The 19,360-nt window shown below is 36.8% G+C and overlaps 1 protein-coding gene across 13 annotated transcripts in view; it reads left to right on the forward strand.

The window, feature by feature from the left end:
- The first annotated feature begins 3,215 nt into the window (after positions 1-3,215).
- LOC123541365 (protein scribble homolog) overlaps positions 3,216-19,360 on the forward strand; it is a 220,905-nt gene continuing 204,760 nt past the window's right edge. For all 13 annotated transcript variants that reach the window (XM_053526353.1, XM_053526352.1, XM_053526362.1 and 10 more), the window contains exons 1-2: positions 3,216-3,524; positions 3,612-3,729. In XM_053526353.1, coding sequence (XP_053382328.1) covers positions 3,363-3,524; positions 3,612-3,729 — 280 coding nt within the window. In that variant the 5' untranslated portion in view covers positions 3,216-3,362. The remainder of the gene's footprint in view (positions 3,525-3,611; positions 3,730-19,360) is intronic.

A 19,360-nucleotide genomic window follows, 5' to 3' on the forward strand; every position in this document is an offset into this window, starting at 1 on the left:
CTTGCCGTCTATGTGAGCAAACATACACACATGGCAATAAGCAAGGTCATTAGTTTCATCGTAATGCAACCACGATCTATTAGTGAACCACAAAGGCTGAAAACTTCTGTTCACCGGATTTTTCCGACCAAAGGTGTGTTTCGGAAACTTAAATGTCTTAGGTTGTTTTGGAATTTCAGGTATGTCCATTTTGCAGCAATACGTTTAGCAACGAGTTAAGCATACGGTTTCAGAATTTAGAGATAGAAACGAAGTTTATATTATTTTATATAGTTGAGATGTACGTAAGCATTTTATTTGATTTAAAGCAATTATTTAAGATTATTCAAAATAATTAGAAGAAATTAGCTTTCGGTTAGTTTTGTTTTATTATACCACGAAAAACACATCTTTTCTAATTTTTTTAAACATACGACTATTTTTTTTTTTCGTCAAAACAATTATTATAGATTATAAAAAAAATGCCCTTTAGATCATACCGGATTAAAGATATATCAGATAAGCGTTTAATTATGATTAATCTAATCAAGCAGGGTCGATACTTTTGACACGAAGTGTGCCGAAGTTTTCACACCCCGCGGGCAATTATGACAGATACCGCTCGTTGCGGATAATTAGCAAGGCAATATTTCGGCACTTTCAATCTAAGCAAAAGCTGAAATTTTATGCGAAAAAACAACTGGTCATGCTCGGCCAAAAAAGTGGTCCGGCCATGGCCGGACCGGCCGGACCGCCCGCGACGGCCTTGAATATAAACATGTAGCCTATTGATTCGTTTGTTTAAACTAAACAAAAGTCACCAGAGACTTGTCAAATTGAATCAGTTCACTGTGATTTTGTAAGTGTATTTATTTTCAATAATTTTCTGATCGGACTTGTTGTATTTGTTGATTTGTTTGGTATTTATATTTTTCGGATTGTTTCATTAAATGTAATTTGTTTAACATTTTTTCATAGATGTCAGTTGATACCTTTGAAAATATGACAATGACTCAAGCGAAGCAGAACCTATTAGAATTCTAAAATTGAATGTAATACGTCGTAACATAACCCATACATTAAAATTTCACCTTGTCGGTGCTCCGTCGATGCATTTATAAATACTTATCTCCGAGATGGCTGACCAATACATGCAAAAAAAACAACAGCAACAACTTGAAGTACTTAAATTTTCGCTGTTATTGATAAAATGATACTATTTCCTTTCGTATTATGATACGTATTCTTTATCTACGTTTATTAAATATATAATACATATCGAACTTGAATTTGCATTTTAAAATAAATAAATAAATAAATAAATAAATAAATAAAGCCAGTTATGTGGTACACACCTTTCTCCACCACTTACCCACTTTTGTATTTAAAAGTACTTATCGTTGGATATTTGTACCCAGCCAACATTCTATATCGGGCTGATATCAAACCGACGTCGTTGTCTATAACGGCCCGATATCGGCTTCTATATCGGCTGCAAATATGAATGATGTCGGCCCGACGTCTGCAGACGATATCGGGCCAACATCATAATGACATCGGTTCGACATTGGCAAACGATATTTGGCCAACATCAAAATGATATCGACCCGATATTGGCAGATCATTTCGTTGTCGCTAAATAGTGTGACACGCATTGCTTCTTCAGTTTTCTTCAAATATACACTTTATAAATTCTCACAGTAATTTACTTGAGAACAGATGTGTATCGCATCATGTGTATGATGGTTATTTGATTTTATTGGTATAATATTTTTCACTATATACTACATGTTTTATACAGGTACGTAAGTTTTCTGTATATTCTTAACACTATTAAAATCGTTCGATTAGAATTTTAAACATATTTATATTTTCATTTTTTGTAAATATAAATATTTCTACGGCGGCATTATACATAAAATAAAAATGCATCTTAATTATAACCTCCCTTTATTACATATAAAATTTTGATATTTACCGTCTACAAATTTTGTTTGGAACCTAGTTTGATTGATTCTGGCATACATCATATTTGCTTAATAAATAAGCACACATAAACAATTAGATTACTTTTTCCCGTTTATCAATAATGTTTTGAAAAATATAGCTATATCAGAGAATCAAATATCGGCCCGATGTCAATCCGACTTACGAAATAGTTACACTGATTGATGTGGATCTACCAATTTCAATATTTTGCGGCAGTTCAAGGGTTCGATCCCGGCGATATATGATCATTTTGTGTCGATTCGCCGTAAAAACTAACTCCCTCACTCACGACGGCCCGACGTCGGCCCTACATCGGCACATTTTGCCGACATTCCGACATTATACCTATATCGGGCCGATATAGTCATGCTGGCTGGGTAGCAAACCGTCTGATACATCTTTCCGTGACCAGTTTCTTTTTTTTTTGTTGCGGGCCTGCTTTGCAATGCAATGCACGACTCTATGGCTGTGTCTTGGGAGTTCTGTGCTTCCAAGACATCTTCCCTAACCTTTTTATTTTCTTTTTATAAATACTTTACTGAAATCTAATTACAAAAGATGTAGTAAAAGTGGAGTAAAAACGCACCATTTCTAGTCCGATAAGATGCATGTACGGAGTTAACCGTAGTGCCAGAAGACTCAATAAAACGAACTGACCCATATAAAGCAAGTTCCATAACTCTGACTTCCATATTTCACAAAGTAATCAAGGGCGGTTACAGGATTTGGTGCTGGGGTGGGGGGGGGGGGGCGCGCCACAAGGGGGTCCGGGGGCATGCCCCCCCCCGGAAAAATTTGAAAACAATGGATCTATCTGATGCATTCTGGGGGTTCTGAGGTACTTTATTTTTGTATTGAAAAAGGACAGATTTTGTGACAAAATCAAGGGCTGTTAACATAGAAATGGTAAAGAGCGTTATAAGAGCTCATGCAAATTCTGTTGGAGTTTCATTGTGCGAGCGTAGCGAACGAGAAAAAAATACATAATTATGTTATTTTTTTTACCTAAAACAAACGACAAAATACCTATGCGAGCGTAGCGAGCGAGAAAAATGCATATCTTGCACTTTTTTCACCCGGCGATTTTAGGGGTGGGGGCGCCGGGTGCACCCCCCTCTCCCCCCTTGATCCGCCCTTGGTAATGACACCTATTGACCCTGTAACTCTAAGGGAGAAAATTAGTGAGAGCTTAATTGAAATCTGCCTGTTGATCTCCCTGTACGGAAGAATACCGCCTTCTGGGATATTTTGTGACGTCACATGCTATATACAGTATTCGAAATTTAGATATGTAGGCCCGGAAAATTGCTCCTGTTTTAGCATTTTATTCAATTTAGTGATTAAAATAGATAGTGCACATGTTGCCTGAAGTGACCTAGTGGATTTAGAGTGTCATGTTTAAGTGTATTCCAATTTTCAAGGCGTGTAATCGCCAAGTAGAGTGGATAGACCGGAGACACTGCAACCTACAATCGGTCCCCGACGATGTTATGCGGTATACCCGATCGCTGGAGGAAGTATTTCTAGATGCAAACAGCATCAGAGAGTTACCAAAGGTAGGTTGTATTTAAAACAGATATAATGTACCATGATCATTTGGTTACTCATATTTATTTTTATTATTCTGGCTTTCTTATTTTCAGAACTTCTTTCGGCTGGTTCAGCTGCGTAAAGTTACGCTGAGTGATAATGAAATCGGTAAATTACCGCATGATGTAGCTCAGCTGGTCAACATGGTCGAATTGGACATCAGCAGAAATGGTTTGTAATCTCTCTTTTAATATTTTTTGATATTCCTTACACCGATTCTTTAATGACCTAATTTCATGGAGACCGCCATCTTGGATTTCCCATTTTGTTACAAACAACATCAATTTGACCATACCATGCATACATGCGTGTGTGACACCGTGTGATATCCTGTATCAGAACTTCTAGATTTTTTCATTCTCTTACTTTCTGTTAATTTTGATATCAGTACAACGCAGATGGAAAGGTTTTTAAAAATTTAGTATAGGTAGACCCACCCACTTACTTAGGTTTACTCACCTGTTGAATCACACCATGAAATGGGCTATTTTATGTTTTAAGGTACTAATTGGAGGGCCAATGTAGAAAAGTTACTTCCATTTGATTTGAGAATGATGCTTTTTTGTTTTACATAAAATGATTCAGTTTCAGATGTTTACTCTGAGTTGGCATGTGAGTCTCGTATCACTGTAAATATTAGCCATAAATTTAAAGATTTTTCAGTCTATAAATTTACAGAGTGGGTACATGAAATCTGTGAAAATTACAGTTTAAATCAAAATCAAAACTGCAGGTTACTTATTTCATAGTCCAAATAATTGTACTCAGAGTTGAAAATCGTTATATTTTTTGACTGGTCAATATCCGCCTCTGAGACCAGAAAAGGTTAAAATTGTGGGGGAAAAGTTTTCTTCTTTGCATATGTAATGCCCAACGAAATCTGTTGGGCGGGAATCACGTTAAAATACAGCAATGGATAAAAAAAATACATACATCGAAAGCGTTTATTTTTCCTTTCCAATGATGAGTATATTATTTAGATTTCTTAAAAAAGCTTGCAAACTATGGCAGTTATGAAAATTCAGAGGTTTAACACGCATGTACTTTATATTGAAAAATAGCCGACCACAGGTCAACACATGAGCACGCATACATGCCATATCTCCCGCCGGGAGCCTTTTTCTCCCGTATTTTCAGTATATCTCCCGGTCTCCCTCCGGGACATGATAACCTCCCATAAAAAAATATAAATAAAAAAAAGCTCTGTCGAAAAATCGTATCTCAGACCCAATGTAGACCTTTAGAAAATACTTAAAATGCAATATCGAGTAGCCCGGAAATACTCTTCAAACATAATTTTGATAGTTATCTTTAATCCCTATATAAAACCGAGGGAACACGCCTGAGGCATTAATTATCTTGCCACCTATTGTCACCATCTCCAAACAGTTAACCATTTAATCTTACCCGTAGGCCATTGTAAACATGTGCATGGGAGATTTTAGACTGATTCAATACAATCAGAGTCGCTTATGTAGTTTTCAAAACAATATGTAAACCAGTCTTAAAATTACGTCATTTTACCGCCACCTGCCAAAGTGTACTTTCTTTTTCGCTGACCTCGATATTTATCGAGCCATCAGAGGCTGAGACAGGTTAGTGCTAACACCGAGTTTATGCTTCTCAATTTAAATACTTGCACAACATGCAAAAAATCAATTACAATTTAACAAAAATTGGCGAGTTAATGCCGGACTACACAGAATTTCGGACAGACATGAATTCGGATAAGTGAATTTTATGAAATAAATTGCAGTCTATACTACCCAAAGAATTGACTGCCATTCTTTTGTGATATAATTGTCGTGTTGTAATAATTAACAGGAGAAGAATTCCCAGTTTAAATACATGTAGTTTTAATCTAAACTTGGACAATCGAGCAAAAGAAGGACTTTCATTTTTTTTAACAACTTCATTTCTGAAAAGAAATGACTACCCTTAAAAGACTGTTTTGACATGATATCTCCGCAATCTTTTGAGTATTGTATGTTTAAACATGTCAAAAAGATCACTCTCCCTAGATGCAGAAGCATCAACACATAAAGCAAAAACAAAATTCCTGGTTCAATCTTTGATGGAATTCTGAATTTTCTTGGATTAAGTAAAGTGCTGTAAGTAATAATCATGCATTCTGTACACAACTGTTGGCCCCACTCATCAATTCAATATAGAATACTTGATGATTTTTTTCGTGAAAACGGCTATTTAGCGCATAAAAAAATGAGCAAATAAAAGTCTCCCTTATTTTTACCCAAATCTGCCTTAAAAAATGCCCTGTTGAGACAAATCTCCCTTATTGACCGTCTGAAAATATGGCATGTATGAGCACAGTGTAGAATCATTGCACTGTAATGGCTTTAAATCACTTAGCAGCATAACTCGTGGGAAGTGGAGGCCAGTACTAAATTTTTACACCCAGCTTTTCTGCCTTTTTTATGTGGGGTCATAAACTAGGCCAGATCAAAGGAAAATCTTGTTAACACTCAAGAGACAACAATTTAAGTTTGAAACTCATCAGAATTAGTCAGAATGTTTGTCTTGATGATCATTAGGTCAAGTTTTAATCTGTTTTATGTGGGGTCAAAAACTAGGTCACCCTGTCAGATCAAAGGAAAAGCTTGTGAACACTGTAGAGGCCACAGTTGTGACCTTATCTTTATGAAACTTGGTCAGAATGTTTGTCTTGATGATCTCTAGGTCAAGTTTGAAACTGTGTAATGTGGGATCAAAAACTAGGTCAGTAGGCCAGATCAGAGGAAAAGCTTCAATCTTTATGAAACTTGGGCAGAATGTTTGCCTTGATGATCTCTAGGACAAGTTTGAGGGTCATGTGGGGTCAAAAACTAGGTCACCTGGTCAGTCAAAGGTAAAGCTTGTGAACACTGTAGAGGCAACAGTTGTGACCCAATCTTTATGAAACTTAGAATGTTTGTCTTGTTGATCTCTAGGTCAAGTTCGAAAATGGGTTATGTGGGGTCAAAAACACGGGTCAGTAGGCAAGATCAAAGGAAATTCTTGTTAACACTCAAGAAACCACATTTTAAGTTTGAAACTCATGAGAAATGGTCAGACTCAGAATGTTTGTCTTGATGATCTCTAGGTCAACTTCGAATCTAGGTCATGTTGGGTCAGAAACTAGGTCACCTGGTCAAATCAACGGAAAAACTTTTTAATACTCTAGAAGCCACAGTTGTGACCATATCTTTTAGTTTTATATCTTTATATAACTTTGTCAGAATGTTTGTCTTGATGATCTCTAGGTCAAGTTTGAAACTGGGTCATGTGGGATCAAATAACCATAATTTCTTAGCCCGCCCGCTTAGCTCAGTAGGGAGAGCGTTGGTCTACGGATCGCGGGGTCGTGAGTTCGATCCCCGGGCGGGGCTAATGTTCTCCGTTACGATTTGATAAAAGACATTGTGTCTGCAATCATTCGTTCTCCACCTCTGATTCATGTGGGGAAGTTGGCAGTTACTTGCGGAGAACAGGTTTGTACTGGTACAGAACCCAGGAACACTGGTTAGGTTAACTGCCCGTCGTTACATGACTGAAATACTGTTGAAAAACGGCATTATTAATTAAGGGGTTCCATTTGACCCGGGACCCCGGGTCCGGACCCGGGAGATTTTCAAAAGACGCTCAAAGGACCCGGCATGATACTTGCCTGTGCGTCCTTCGGGACCCGGAGGCATTTTCCTTTGATAATCCTTTCTCTTATCATTCATTCCTTCAGTAAAACTATTTCCACGATAGACACGTGTATTCCAAAATAAACACTCGCGGTCATGCCCTCCTGCCTTTGATCGTCTGCTAAATCCCGCCCTTTCTCCTGTAGACATGCCTCGCTGATTTTTTTTTATCAGCAAATTACGTCACGGCGAGTGCACATAGGTAACAAGAATCAACGAAGTGTTGAAATTAATTGATAAAGCGTATTGATCCTGTGTACTGTCAAAAAAGGCGCCAATTATTAAATTATCGTAAGCAGCTGATTACCGAGCATGTGAAAAGTACCCTGCAAGATTTTTTCATGCAAACTTTAAATTAGACCATTGCTTGGTAATCATACCGTAATTTAGGGCTGTCATCGATAGAAACGATATCGATGTATCAACGATATTTTTTTGTCGATCGATTATCGATTCCCATTTTCAAAAATCGATATTTTACAGAGAGAAAAAACTACCCAAATAAACACTCAGACCCTAAAAAACAACTAAAGTTCACAAAATTGTAAATTTGGATAAATGCAAAAAAAGGAGTGAAGGCAAAATAAAAATGAAAGATGTTATTGATTTTTATGTATTTCTTTTATTTTATAAATACAAATACAACACAATCAAACAGAAATATGGAAAGTAGGCAATAAAACTACAAAAAAGCATTTACAGGAAGGTATATAGTATGCATATGAACAAATAGGTCCTTAATCTAACTTAATAATCAATATATCGATGTATCGTCGATATTTGTCTTCTGATATATCGGTATCGCCGATACGCCTAAGACCCAATCAATGACAGCGCTACCGTAATTTCAACAAGAAACAAATTTTGATGAATTTTGAAAGCAAAAATAAGTTTAGAATGTCCGTTCACGAGTCTAATTACATCCGATGTCATATGCATATTTCCAAAATTCCTTAAAAAAACTGACTTTCAATGCAGTTTTTAATGATAAGTAGCATCATTATTTGAGGATCTATCTCTGATTTAGCTTAGTTGGCCAAGTAAACTGAGCAAAAACTACTTTCTGATGACATTCCGAAAGTGTACCAGTATCCGGATAGTACATTTTGGATACATTTTTATGGAGTGTTATAGCACTGTTCTGTTATTAAAAATTAAATGAAACATAGAGGAGCAAAACCTAATCAAAATAACATGAATTTTGATAAATATTAGTTTACAATATATGACCTGAAACTGACATTTTTATTATGCTGTAACATGAGCTTGGGTTTACTGTTTTCTTAGTATAAAGATCTAACTAAATAAAAAATATAGTCAATTGTATGGACATGTTTGGACAGGACTCCTGTATTTCGGAAAAGGACCCTTCAAAATTTGGGCCCAAGGGTCCTGGGACTCTTGGGTTTTCAGGTCTAGTGGAACCCCTGCATTAAACCCAAAACAAACAAACATAATTAATTTTATTATACGCCCGTTTGAACCAGGTCCCTTGGTCTAAGGTCAAGGTCACACTTAGAGATCAAAGGTCAAATTCAAGAATGACTTTGTCCGGAGCATATCTTCTTCATGCATGGAGGGATTTTGATTTAACTTGGCACAATTGTTCACCATCATGACGGAGTGTCATGCGCAAGAACCAGGTCCCTAGGTCTAAGGTCACACTTAGAGGTCAAAGGATACAAGAATGAAAACTTTGTCCGGAGCATTCCTTCTTCATGCATGGAGGGATTTTGATATAACTTGGCACAAATGTTCACCACCACGAGATGGAGTGTCTTGCGAAAGAACCAGGTCCCTAGGTCTAAGGTCAAGGTCACACTTAGAGGGCAAAGGTCAGATACAAGAAAGACTGTCCGAAGCATTTCTTTTCATGCATGGAGGGATTTTGATGTAACTTGGCACAATTGTACACCATCATGAGAAGAAGTGTCATGCGCAGGTCCCTTCTTTAGAATTACTTCCCTTTGTTGTTACTATAAACAGCTTGATTTGTAACTTTTTCATTACTATTATTACTAATCGTAGGGAAAAATCGAGACCACTTTTCTGTAGTACAACATGCATGTTGCATCCAATTCTGAGGTGTATTTTGACCTATCACTACCTGGTAAGGATTTTTGTGTGGACTTACAATTTTTTGGGGGGATTTTTTTTTTTTTTTTTTTTTTTTTTTTTTTTTAAGATTAATTTCCCTTAGTTGGTACTATAAATAACTTATATTTTCATTTTTTTAGTGATATTGAGAATATCTGTTTCTATACGGGTAGACCAGCGACCACTGGTATTTTGCATGCAAGTACATAAGCTATAATTTAAAGCATTAGCTTTTGAAATTTTATGTCTTTTTCTAGGTCAATTACAACCTCACTGGTATCAGTTCTATCTAATGTATTTGAGCAAATTATCTTTGGACTGAAAATGGTTAAAGTTACATGCAAGTTACTACCAAACTAAGTAGATATGATTGAAATTACTTGTTTGCGGTATAAATAGTTGATACAGAGTCTATTGACTTCATTTGGCAAATTATGCCCTTTTGACTTGAAAATTCTGGTAAGTTGCGTGCAGTAATAAGTTTCAAGATCTATTTGGAACTATTTTTTCTTTTTTAGATCATTACACTCATAGTCAAGCCAATAATTGATGATTGCCAATTATCCTTGACTAAAATTGTTAAGTTGCGTGCATACATAGCTTTACTAAGTATGATTTAAACTTATTTTCTTTTTCTAGATCATTACTCTCACGGTCAGTCATTTAAGTATTGGCAATTGCCCTTTGACTTAGAATTTGGTTAGGTTATGCAGTTTACTATCCAAACTAATGCAGATTGATTGAATTAAGTGTCTTCGGGTTAAACTTTGACAGAATAATCCCTACTGATGTATTTGGCAATTATGCCTTTTGGACTAGAAATTTGGTTAAAGTTATGCAGTACTTCTCCAAACTAATCGTATTGATTGAATCCAGGTCTCGGTTGAACTATTGACAATCAAGTCAAATGACAGTGATTTTGGGCAAATATGCCCTTGGATGAAAATTGGTTAGTTTACATTAGTTATATCTCAAATATGCGATATGGAATTGATCTTACCATTTTCTCCGGTTATAATAGTGATAGCATCAGTCCCAAACTCGATATGCTTTGGCAAATTATGTCCTTTCGACTTTAAATCTTTGATATTAACATTTTGGGTAATTCCTGCTCTTGACATTTCGAAGCGAGCTTGGTTTTCGAGTGTTATTGACGTAGGGAAACGGGACACTTTTTTGTACAACTAGGTCTTTAATTTTGTGTTTAAGTATCTCTACTGTAATGGTTTTTTGTGGATTAGAAAAACAAAGAATTACATTTTACCCAAGATTAAATTCGTTTGCAGAATTAAGGGCGTATTGTAAGAATTTGTGTGAGGGCGTATATTTATTTGCACTCTGTTCTTATCATAACAATAGCTAATTCTTTTCTAAATCTTATGTCTTATATTGCAATGGTCATTCATCTAATAGATAATTATATCACTAAAACCATAGATGTTTCATTAACGGTATTACAAAATCGAGTTTATCATGCCCTAAAAACGGTGATTTATCTCAAAAAAGTTTATCATTCAGCTCAACCCAGAGTTGCTGTCCGAAGGGAATACATAAAAAATACGTGTCACATATATCGATCATGAAGGGTTTTATGTAACGTAACCTTGGCATTCTGGATAAACAAGTATTTAGACAATAGGTGAATTAAGAGTATCTGAATTTGGGTGAAATTTTTTCATAAAAATTTTTTAGATGGTATTGAGAGAATGCATCTAGAAAGTATCACAAACATAGTCCGTATTGAAAGGTTATTGCCTTACTACGTCATTTCTCAAAGTTTATAGCAGTCCAGTTTGTGTAAGGAAGTAAAAAATAGATAAGCACATAGAGTTTGGTGCTGATCTTAGAAAGTTTTGCTGTTAGCAGTGAATAGTTTTAAAAACTTTTGTGTTATATAGCAATGCACAGGATTCTGGATTTCTCGTAGAAAGTTAAGGTCTTTCCTTAGGTGAAAAATAATCAGTGTTAAAGTTTGTGCATATATAATATATATGGTATGAGCTTAAGAATATTTCGCTGAATTGTGCTGTTTGTTATGGATTTCAATGTGCAGTGACTGGGAAACCGATATATGCCATGCGCCATAGTCACATAAAAATAAGAAATGTCACGTAAGTTTTAAGCTCTGGTGCGCCTTGCGTGCCGTCACATGTCTAAATCGTATTGAACATGAAAGAACGAAACCGCGAATATTTTTGAGTACGGATCTGTTGTAAAGGAACATAACCATTAACCAGTGTGAGGGGTCAAAGCGCTTGGGTATTAATATTAGGAATGTGTGTTACCATCGTATTTTTCTCTCTACACTTTGATTTTCATATCAATTTTGATTTTGAGTACATGCCCCAAGAGACAGAAAACTGTGCAAAACTATGATTTTTATCTGTTTCACGAACCAAAAGGTGTGAAAAATTGAAGATCTGTGTATATAGACAACATTCGTTATTGAAAGGAGGGGAGCCAATTTGCAACAGTTCTATTTAATCTGGCAGTCAAATGGGGATAATTAGATTACTGAATAACAAATTGGATAATTATGTCTCCCCCCACTGGGGAGACATATTGTTTTTGCCCTGTCCGTTGTCACACTTTATTTCCGATCAATAACTGGAGAACCATTTGACCTAGAACTTTCAAACTTCATAGGCTGGCAGGGCTTATGGAGTTAAAGACCCCTATTGTTTTTGGGGTCACTCCATCAGAGCCTTTGAGGTCTTGGTCACAGGGGCCTGAACATGGAAAACCATTTCTGGTCAATAACTTGAGAACCACTTGACCCAGAATGTCAAACTTCATAGGATGATTGGTTATGCAGAGTAGATGACCCCTATTGAATTTAGGGTTACTCTGTTAAAGGTCAAGGTCACAGGGGCCTGAACATGGAAAGCCATTTCCGGTCAATAACTTGAGAATCACTTGACCCAGAATGTCAAACTTCATAGGATGATTGGTTATGCAGAGTAGATGACCCCTATTGATTTTTGGGTTACTCTGTTAAAGGTCAAGGTCACAGGGCCTGAACATGGAAAACCACTTCCGATCAATAACTTGAGAACCACTTGACCCAGAATGTCAAATTTCATAGGATGATTGGTTATACAGAGTAGATGACCCCTATTGATTTTGGGGTCACTCAGTTCAAGATCAAGGTCACAGGGGCCTGAACATGGGAAACCATTTCAGATCAGTAACTTGAGAACCACTTGACCCAAAATGTTGAAACTAAATAGAATGATTTGACATGCCAAGTAGATGACCCCTATTGATTTTGGGATCAAAGGTCAAGGTCACAGGGGCCTGAACATTGAAAACCATTTCCAGTTCATAAGTTGAGAACCACTAGGCCCGGAATGTTGAAACTTAGTGGGATGATTGGACATACCAAGTAGATGATCCCTATTGCAACCAAACATCAGTGTCTCTTTGACTTCCGCTCCTGACCCCTATTGACTTCCTGCCTATACAACTATGCATTGGGTGAGACTCTCTCTGGAATTTCACAGACAAGCTGTAATTCAGTTGACATTGCTTTATTTGTCTTTTCTGACAAAATAGCTTAATGACATAGGGTTTCAAGACTTGTAAAGAGATAACTGGCTCTGGAGGAAGGCTAATATTGATTTTCAAGATGTTGACATTCTACATTTAGGCCAGAATTTTTTAATTTTTCGTTTTACCAACCCGCCGACCCTAGATTTTGCCCTATGGAAAAAAAAATAAAATACAAAAATCAAAAAAAAAAAATTTTTGGCGACATACTTTTAATGTATTTAACCGTTAAGTTTATAGCCGTAGTTTATCACTAGCATGTCGGTACCGTATCCGGCGCCCGGTTTTTAGCTCACCTGAGCAATGCTCAGGTGAGTTTTTCTGATCGCTCGATGTCAGGCGTCCGTCGTCCGTCGTCTGTCGTCTGTCGTCTGTCAACATTTAGCTTGTGTATGCGATAGAGGCTGTATTTTTAGCCCACCATCATCAGATGGTGGGCTATTAAAATCACTCTGCGTCCGTGGTCCGTCCGTCCGTCCGTCCGTCCGTCCGTTAACAATTTCTCGTTATCGCATCTCCTCAGAAACTACTGGGGGGATTTTGACCAAACTTTGTCAGAATGATGTATTGGTACCCTAGTTGTGTCCCCCTGAAAATCAGACTGGTTCAGCAATTTATGAGTGAGTTATGGCCCTTTGTTTATTTCTATAATTTACATAGATTTATATAGGGAAAAACTTTGAAAACCTTCTTGTCCAAAACCACAGAGCCTAGGGCTTTGATATTTGGTATGAAGCATTATCTAGTGGTCCTCTACCAAGATGATTCAAATTATTTCTCTGGGGTCAAATATGGCCCCGCCCTGGGGGTCACATGGTTTATATAGACTTGTATAGGGAAAAACTTTGAAAAACCTCTTGTCCAAAACTACAGGGCCTAGGGCTTTGATATTTTGTATGTGACATCATCTAGTGGTCTTCAACGAAGATTGTTCAAATTATACCCCTAGGGTCAAATATGGCCCCACCCTGGGGGTCATATGGTTTACATAGACTTATATAGGGAAAAACTTTGAAAATCTTCTTGTCCAAACCACAAAGCCTAGGGCTTTGATACTTGTAATGTAGCATCATCTAGTGGTTCTCTACCAAGTTTGTTCAAATTATCCCCCTAGGGTCAAATATGGCCCCGCCCCGGGGGTCACATGGTTCATATAGACTTATATAGGGAAAAGCTTTTAAAATCTTCTTGTCAATAACTACAACATTCAAATTTGGACATGTATATTTTTGAGTGGCAAGATGAACCTTGACATGAGTTGACCTTGATTTTGACCTAGTGACCTACTTTCACATTTCTGTAGCTACAGCCTTCAAATTTGGACCACATGCATAGTTTTGTGCACTTGAAAAAACTTTGACCTTGATTTTGACCTAGTGACCTACTTTCACATTTTTGAAGGTACAGGTATCAAATTTGGACCATATGCATAGTTCCGTGTTTCATAATGAAATTTGACATTGATATAGGGAAAAACTTTGAAAACCTTCTTGTCCAAAACCACAGAGCCTAGGGCTTCGATATTTGGTATGAAGCATCATCTAGTGGTCCTCTACCAAGATGATTCAAATTATTTCTCTGGGGTCAAATATGGCCCCGCCCTGGGGGTCACATGGTTTATATAGACTTATATAGGGAAAAACTTTGAATAACCTCTTGTCCAAAACCACAGGGCCTAGGGCTTTGATATTTTGTATGTGACATCATCTAGTGGTCTTCAACTAAGACTGTTCAAATTATACCCCTAGGGTCAAATATGGCCCCACCCTGGGGGTCATATGGTTTACATAGACTTATATAGGGAAAAACTTTGAAAATCTTCTTGTCCAAACCACAAAGCCTAGGGCTTGATACTTGTAATGTAGCATCATCTAGTGGTTCTCTACCAAGTTTGTTCAAATTATCCCCCTAGGGTTAAATATGGCCCCGCCCCGGGGGTCACATGGTTCATATAGACTTATATAGGGAAAAAGCTTTTAAAATGTTCTTGTCAGTAACTACAACATTCAAACTTGGACCACATGTATATTTTTGAGTGGCAAGATGAACCTTGACATGAGTTGACCTTGATTTTGACCTAGTGACCTACTTTCACATTTCTGTAGCTACAGCCTTCAAATTTGGACCACATGCATAATGTTGTGCACTGGAAAAAACTTTGACCTTTATTTTGACCTAGTGACCTACTTTCACATTTTTGAAGGTACAGGCATCAAATTTGGACCATATGCATACTTTCGTGTTTCAAAATGAAATTTGACATTGATTTTGACCTAGTGACCTACTTTCACATTTCTCAAGCTACAGCCTTCAAATTTGGACTACATGCATAGTTTTGTGTACCGAAAAAAACTTTGACCTTGACATTGACCTATTGACCTACTTTCACATTTTTGAAGGTACAGGCTTCAAATTTGGACCACATGCATAGTTTTGTATTCTGAAATAAAATTTGACCTTGATTTTGACCTAGTGACCTACTTTTACATTTCTTAAGCTACAAGCCTACAAATTTGAACCACTTGCATAGTTTTGTGTACTGAAATGACTTTTGACCTTTACATTGACCTAGTGACATACTTCCACATTTTTAAGGTACAGGCTTCAAATTTGGACCACATGCATAGTTTTGTATTTCGAAATAAAATTTGACCTTGATTTTGACCTAGTGACCTACTTTTACATTTCTCAAGCTACAGCCTTCAAATTTGGACCACATGCATAGTTTTGTACCGAAACAAACTTTGACCTTTACATTGACCTAGTGACCTACTTTCACATTTTTGAAGGTACAGGCTTCAAATTTGGAACACATGCATAGTTTTGTATTCCGAAATAAAATTTGACCTGGATTTGGACCTAGTGACCTACTTTTACATTTCTCAAGCTAACCTTCAAATTTGGACACTTGCATAGTTTTGTGTACGAAATGAACTTTGACCTAAGAATGACTAGTGACCTACTTTCACATTTCTGTAGCTACAGGCTTCAAATTTAGGACCACATGCATAGTTTTGTCTAACGAAACAAACTTTGACCTTGACATTGACCTAGTGACCTACTTTCACATTTTTGAAGGTACAGGCTTCAAATTTGGACCACATGCATAGATTTGTGTTGTGTACGGAAATGAAATTTGACCTTGAGCTAGTCAATAAGTCTTGAAATTTGGAACACTCAAAAATGGCACATTGGTGGGCGCCAAGATCACTCTGTGATCTCTTGTTCAATTAATCTTCATGAATATTGGTCAGAATGATAACCTTGATGAAATCTAGGCCGAGTTCGAAAATGGGTCATCTCGGGTCAAAAAGTAGGTCACTAGGTCAAATCAAAGAAAACCCTTGTGTATGCAATAGAGGCTGTACTTTTCAATCAATCTTCATGAATATTGGTCAGAATGTTAACCTTGATGAAATCTAGGTCGAGTTCGAAAATGGGTCATCTCGGGTCAAAAAGTAGGTCACTAGGTCAAATCAAAGAAAAACCTTGTGTATGCGATAGAGGCTGTATTTTTAGCTCATCTGATTTTTTGAAAAAAAAATGATGAGTTATTGTCATCACTTGAGCGGTTGTCGGCGTCGGCGTCGCCTGGTTAAGTTTTATGTTTAGGTCAGCTTTTCTCCTAAACTATCAAAGCTATTGCTTTGAAACTTGGAAGACTTGTTCACCATCATAAGCTGACCCTGTATAGCAAGAAACATAACTCCATCTTGCTTTTTGCAAGATTTATGGCCCCTTTTGTACTTAGAAAATATCAGATTTCTTGGTTAAGTTTTATGTTTAGGTCAACTTTTCTCCTAAACTATCAAAGCTATTGCTTTGAAACTTGGAATACTTGTTCACCATCATAAGCAGACCCTGTACATCAAGAAACATAACTTCATCTTGCTTTTTGCAAGAATTATTGCCCCTTTTGGACTTAGAAAATCAGTTTTCTTGGTTAAGTTTTATGTTTAGGTCAGCTTTTATCCTAAACTATCAAAGCTATTGCTTTGAAACTTGCAACACTTGTTCACCATCATAAGCTGACCCTGTACAGCAAGAAACATAACTCCATCCTGCTTTTTGCAAGAGTGATGGCCCCTTTTGGACTTAGAAAATATCAGATTTCTTGGTTAAGTTTTATGTTTAGGTCAACTTTTTCTCTTAAACTATCAAAGCTATTGCTTTGAAACTTGCAACACTTGTTCACCATCATAAGCTGACCCTGTACAGCAAGCAACATAACTCCATCCTGCTTTTTGCAATAATTATTGCCCCTTTTGGACTTAGAAAATCATTTTCTTGGTTGAGTATTATGTTTAAGGCAACTTTTCTCATAAACTATCAAAGCTATTGCTTTAAAACTTGCAACAGTTTTTCACAATCATAAGTGGACACTGTACATCAAGAAACATAACTCTATCCTGCTTTTTGCAAGAATGATGGCCCTTTTTAGACTTAGAAAATCATGGGTAGTACAATATTTCTATTATACAAAAAAAAATCAGATGAGCGTCAGCACCCGCAAGGCGGTGCTCTTGTTCAATTGATCTTCATGAATATTGGTCAGAATGATTGCCTTGATGAAGTCTAGGCCGAGTTCGTAAATGGGTCATCTCGGGTCAAAAACTAGGTCACTAGGTCAAATCAAAGAAAAATCTTATGTATGTGATTGAGGCTGTATTTTTCAATTATTCTTCATGAATATTGGTCAGAATGATTACCTTGATGAAATCTAGGCCGAGTTCGAAAATGGGTCATCTCGGGTCAAAAACTAGGTCACTAGGTCAAATCAAAGAAAAACCTTGTGTATGCGATAGAGGCTGTATTTTTCAATTGATCTTCATGAATATTGGTCAGAATGATTGCCTTGATGAAATCTAGGCGGAGTTCGTAAATGGGTCATCTTGGGTCAAAAACTAGGTCACTAGGTCAAATCAAAGAAAAACCTTGTGTATGCGATAGAGGCTGTATTTTTCAATTGATCTTCATGAATTTTGGTCAGAATGATTACCTTCATGAAATCTAGGCCGAGTTCGAAAATGGGTCATCTCGGGTCAAAAACTAGGTCATTAGGTCAAATCAAGGAAAAACCTTGTGTATGCGATAGAGGCTGTATTTTTCAACTGATCTTCATGAAATTTAGCCAGAATGATTACCTTGATAAAATCTAGGCCGAGTTCGAAAATGTGTCATCTGGGGTAAAAAACTAGGTCACTAGGTCAAATCGAAGAAAAACATTGTGTATGCAATAGAGGATGTAGTTTCAATTGATCTTCATGAAATTTGGTCTGAGTGATTGCCTTGATGAAATCTAGGTCGAGTTTGAATATGGGTTATCTGAGGTCAAAAACTAGGTCACTAGGTCAAATTAAAGAAAAATCTTGTGTATGCGATAGAGACTGTATTTTTTCAATTGATTTTTATGAAATTTGGTCAGGATGATTGCCTTAATGAAATCTAGGTCGAATTTGAATATTGGTCATCTGAGTTCAAAAACTAGGTCACTTGGTCAAATCAAAGAAAAAACTTGTGTATGTGATAGAGGCTGTATTTTTCAATTGATCTTCATGAATTTTGGTCAGAATGATTGCCTTGATAAAATCTAGGTCGAGTTTGAACATGGGTCATCTAGGGTCAAAAACTATGTCATATCTAAGAAAATGCTTGTTTTATCGCAAGAGACCAATTTTTTGGTCCAGTCTTAATGAAAATTGGTCAGAATATTTGTTTCCATGAAATCACTAGGTCAAACATGTTTTACACTGTTATGGTGTGTTTCTTAGGTGAGCAACCTAGGGCCATCTTGGCCCTCTTGTTATACTATCCATCAAGCGTCTATATACCTGGAGTTAGTTTTAACTTTTCGTAAACATTTTTATATTTTCCAATTTAAATATTACTTTCAACATGGCTGCTTAGTGGAGAGGTTTGGTGTTTATCCTCTATCGGTAGGTTTGATCAAACTTGTACAAAAATTGTATTGGCATGATATCTCAGTTCCTTTCGAAAACTGGCCAGATCCCATAATGGGTTCTTGAGTTATTGCCCCTAAAAGGGCCAGAATTTGCTATTTTTGTGCGTCAACAATTTCTTGTCTGCACGATAGTGGTTTCATTTATGATTTTATTTTAACCAAACTTGCACACAACTTGTATCACCATAAGATCTTGGTTCCTTTCTTGAACTGGCCAGATTCCATTATGGGTTCCAGAGTTATGGTCCCTGAAAGGGTCAGAATTAGCTATTTTGACCTTGTCTTTGTTAAAGATTTGAATTTAATCAAACTTGCACAAAACTTGTGTCACCATAAGATCTTGGTTTCTTTGTTGAACCAACCAGATCCTATAATGGGTTCCAGAGTTATGGCCCCTGAAAGGGCCAAAATTAGCTTTTTTGACCTTGTCTGCACAATAACAGCTTCATTTATGATTTGATTTTAACCAAACTCACCACAAGATCTCGATTCCTTTTTATTAGCT

Source organism: Mercenaria mercenaria, chromosome 16 (genome assembly GCF_021730395.1).
Source record: "Mercenaria mercenaria strain notata chromosome 16, MADL_Memer_1, whole genome shotgun sequence".
Taxonomy (NCBI): domain Eukaryota; kingdom Metazoa; phylum Mollusca; class Bivalvia; order Venerida; family Veneridae; genus Mercenaria; species Mercenaria mercenaria.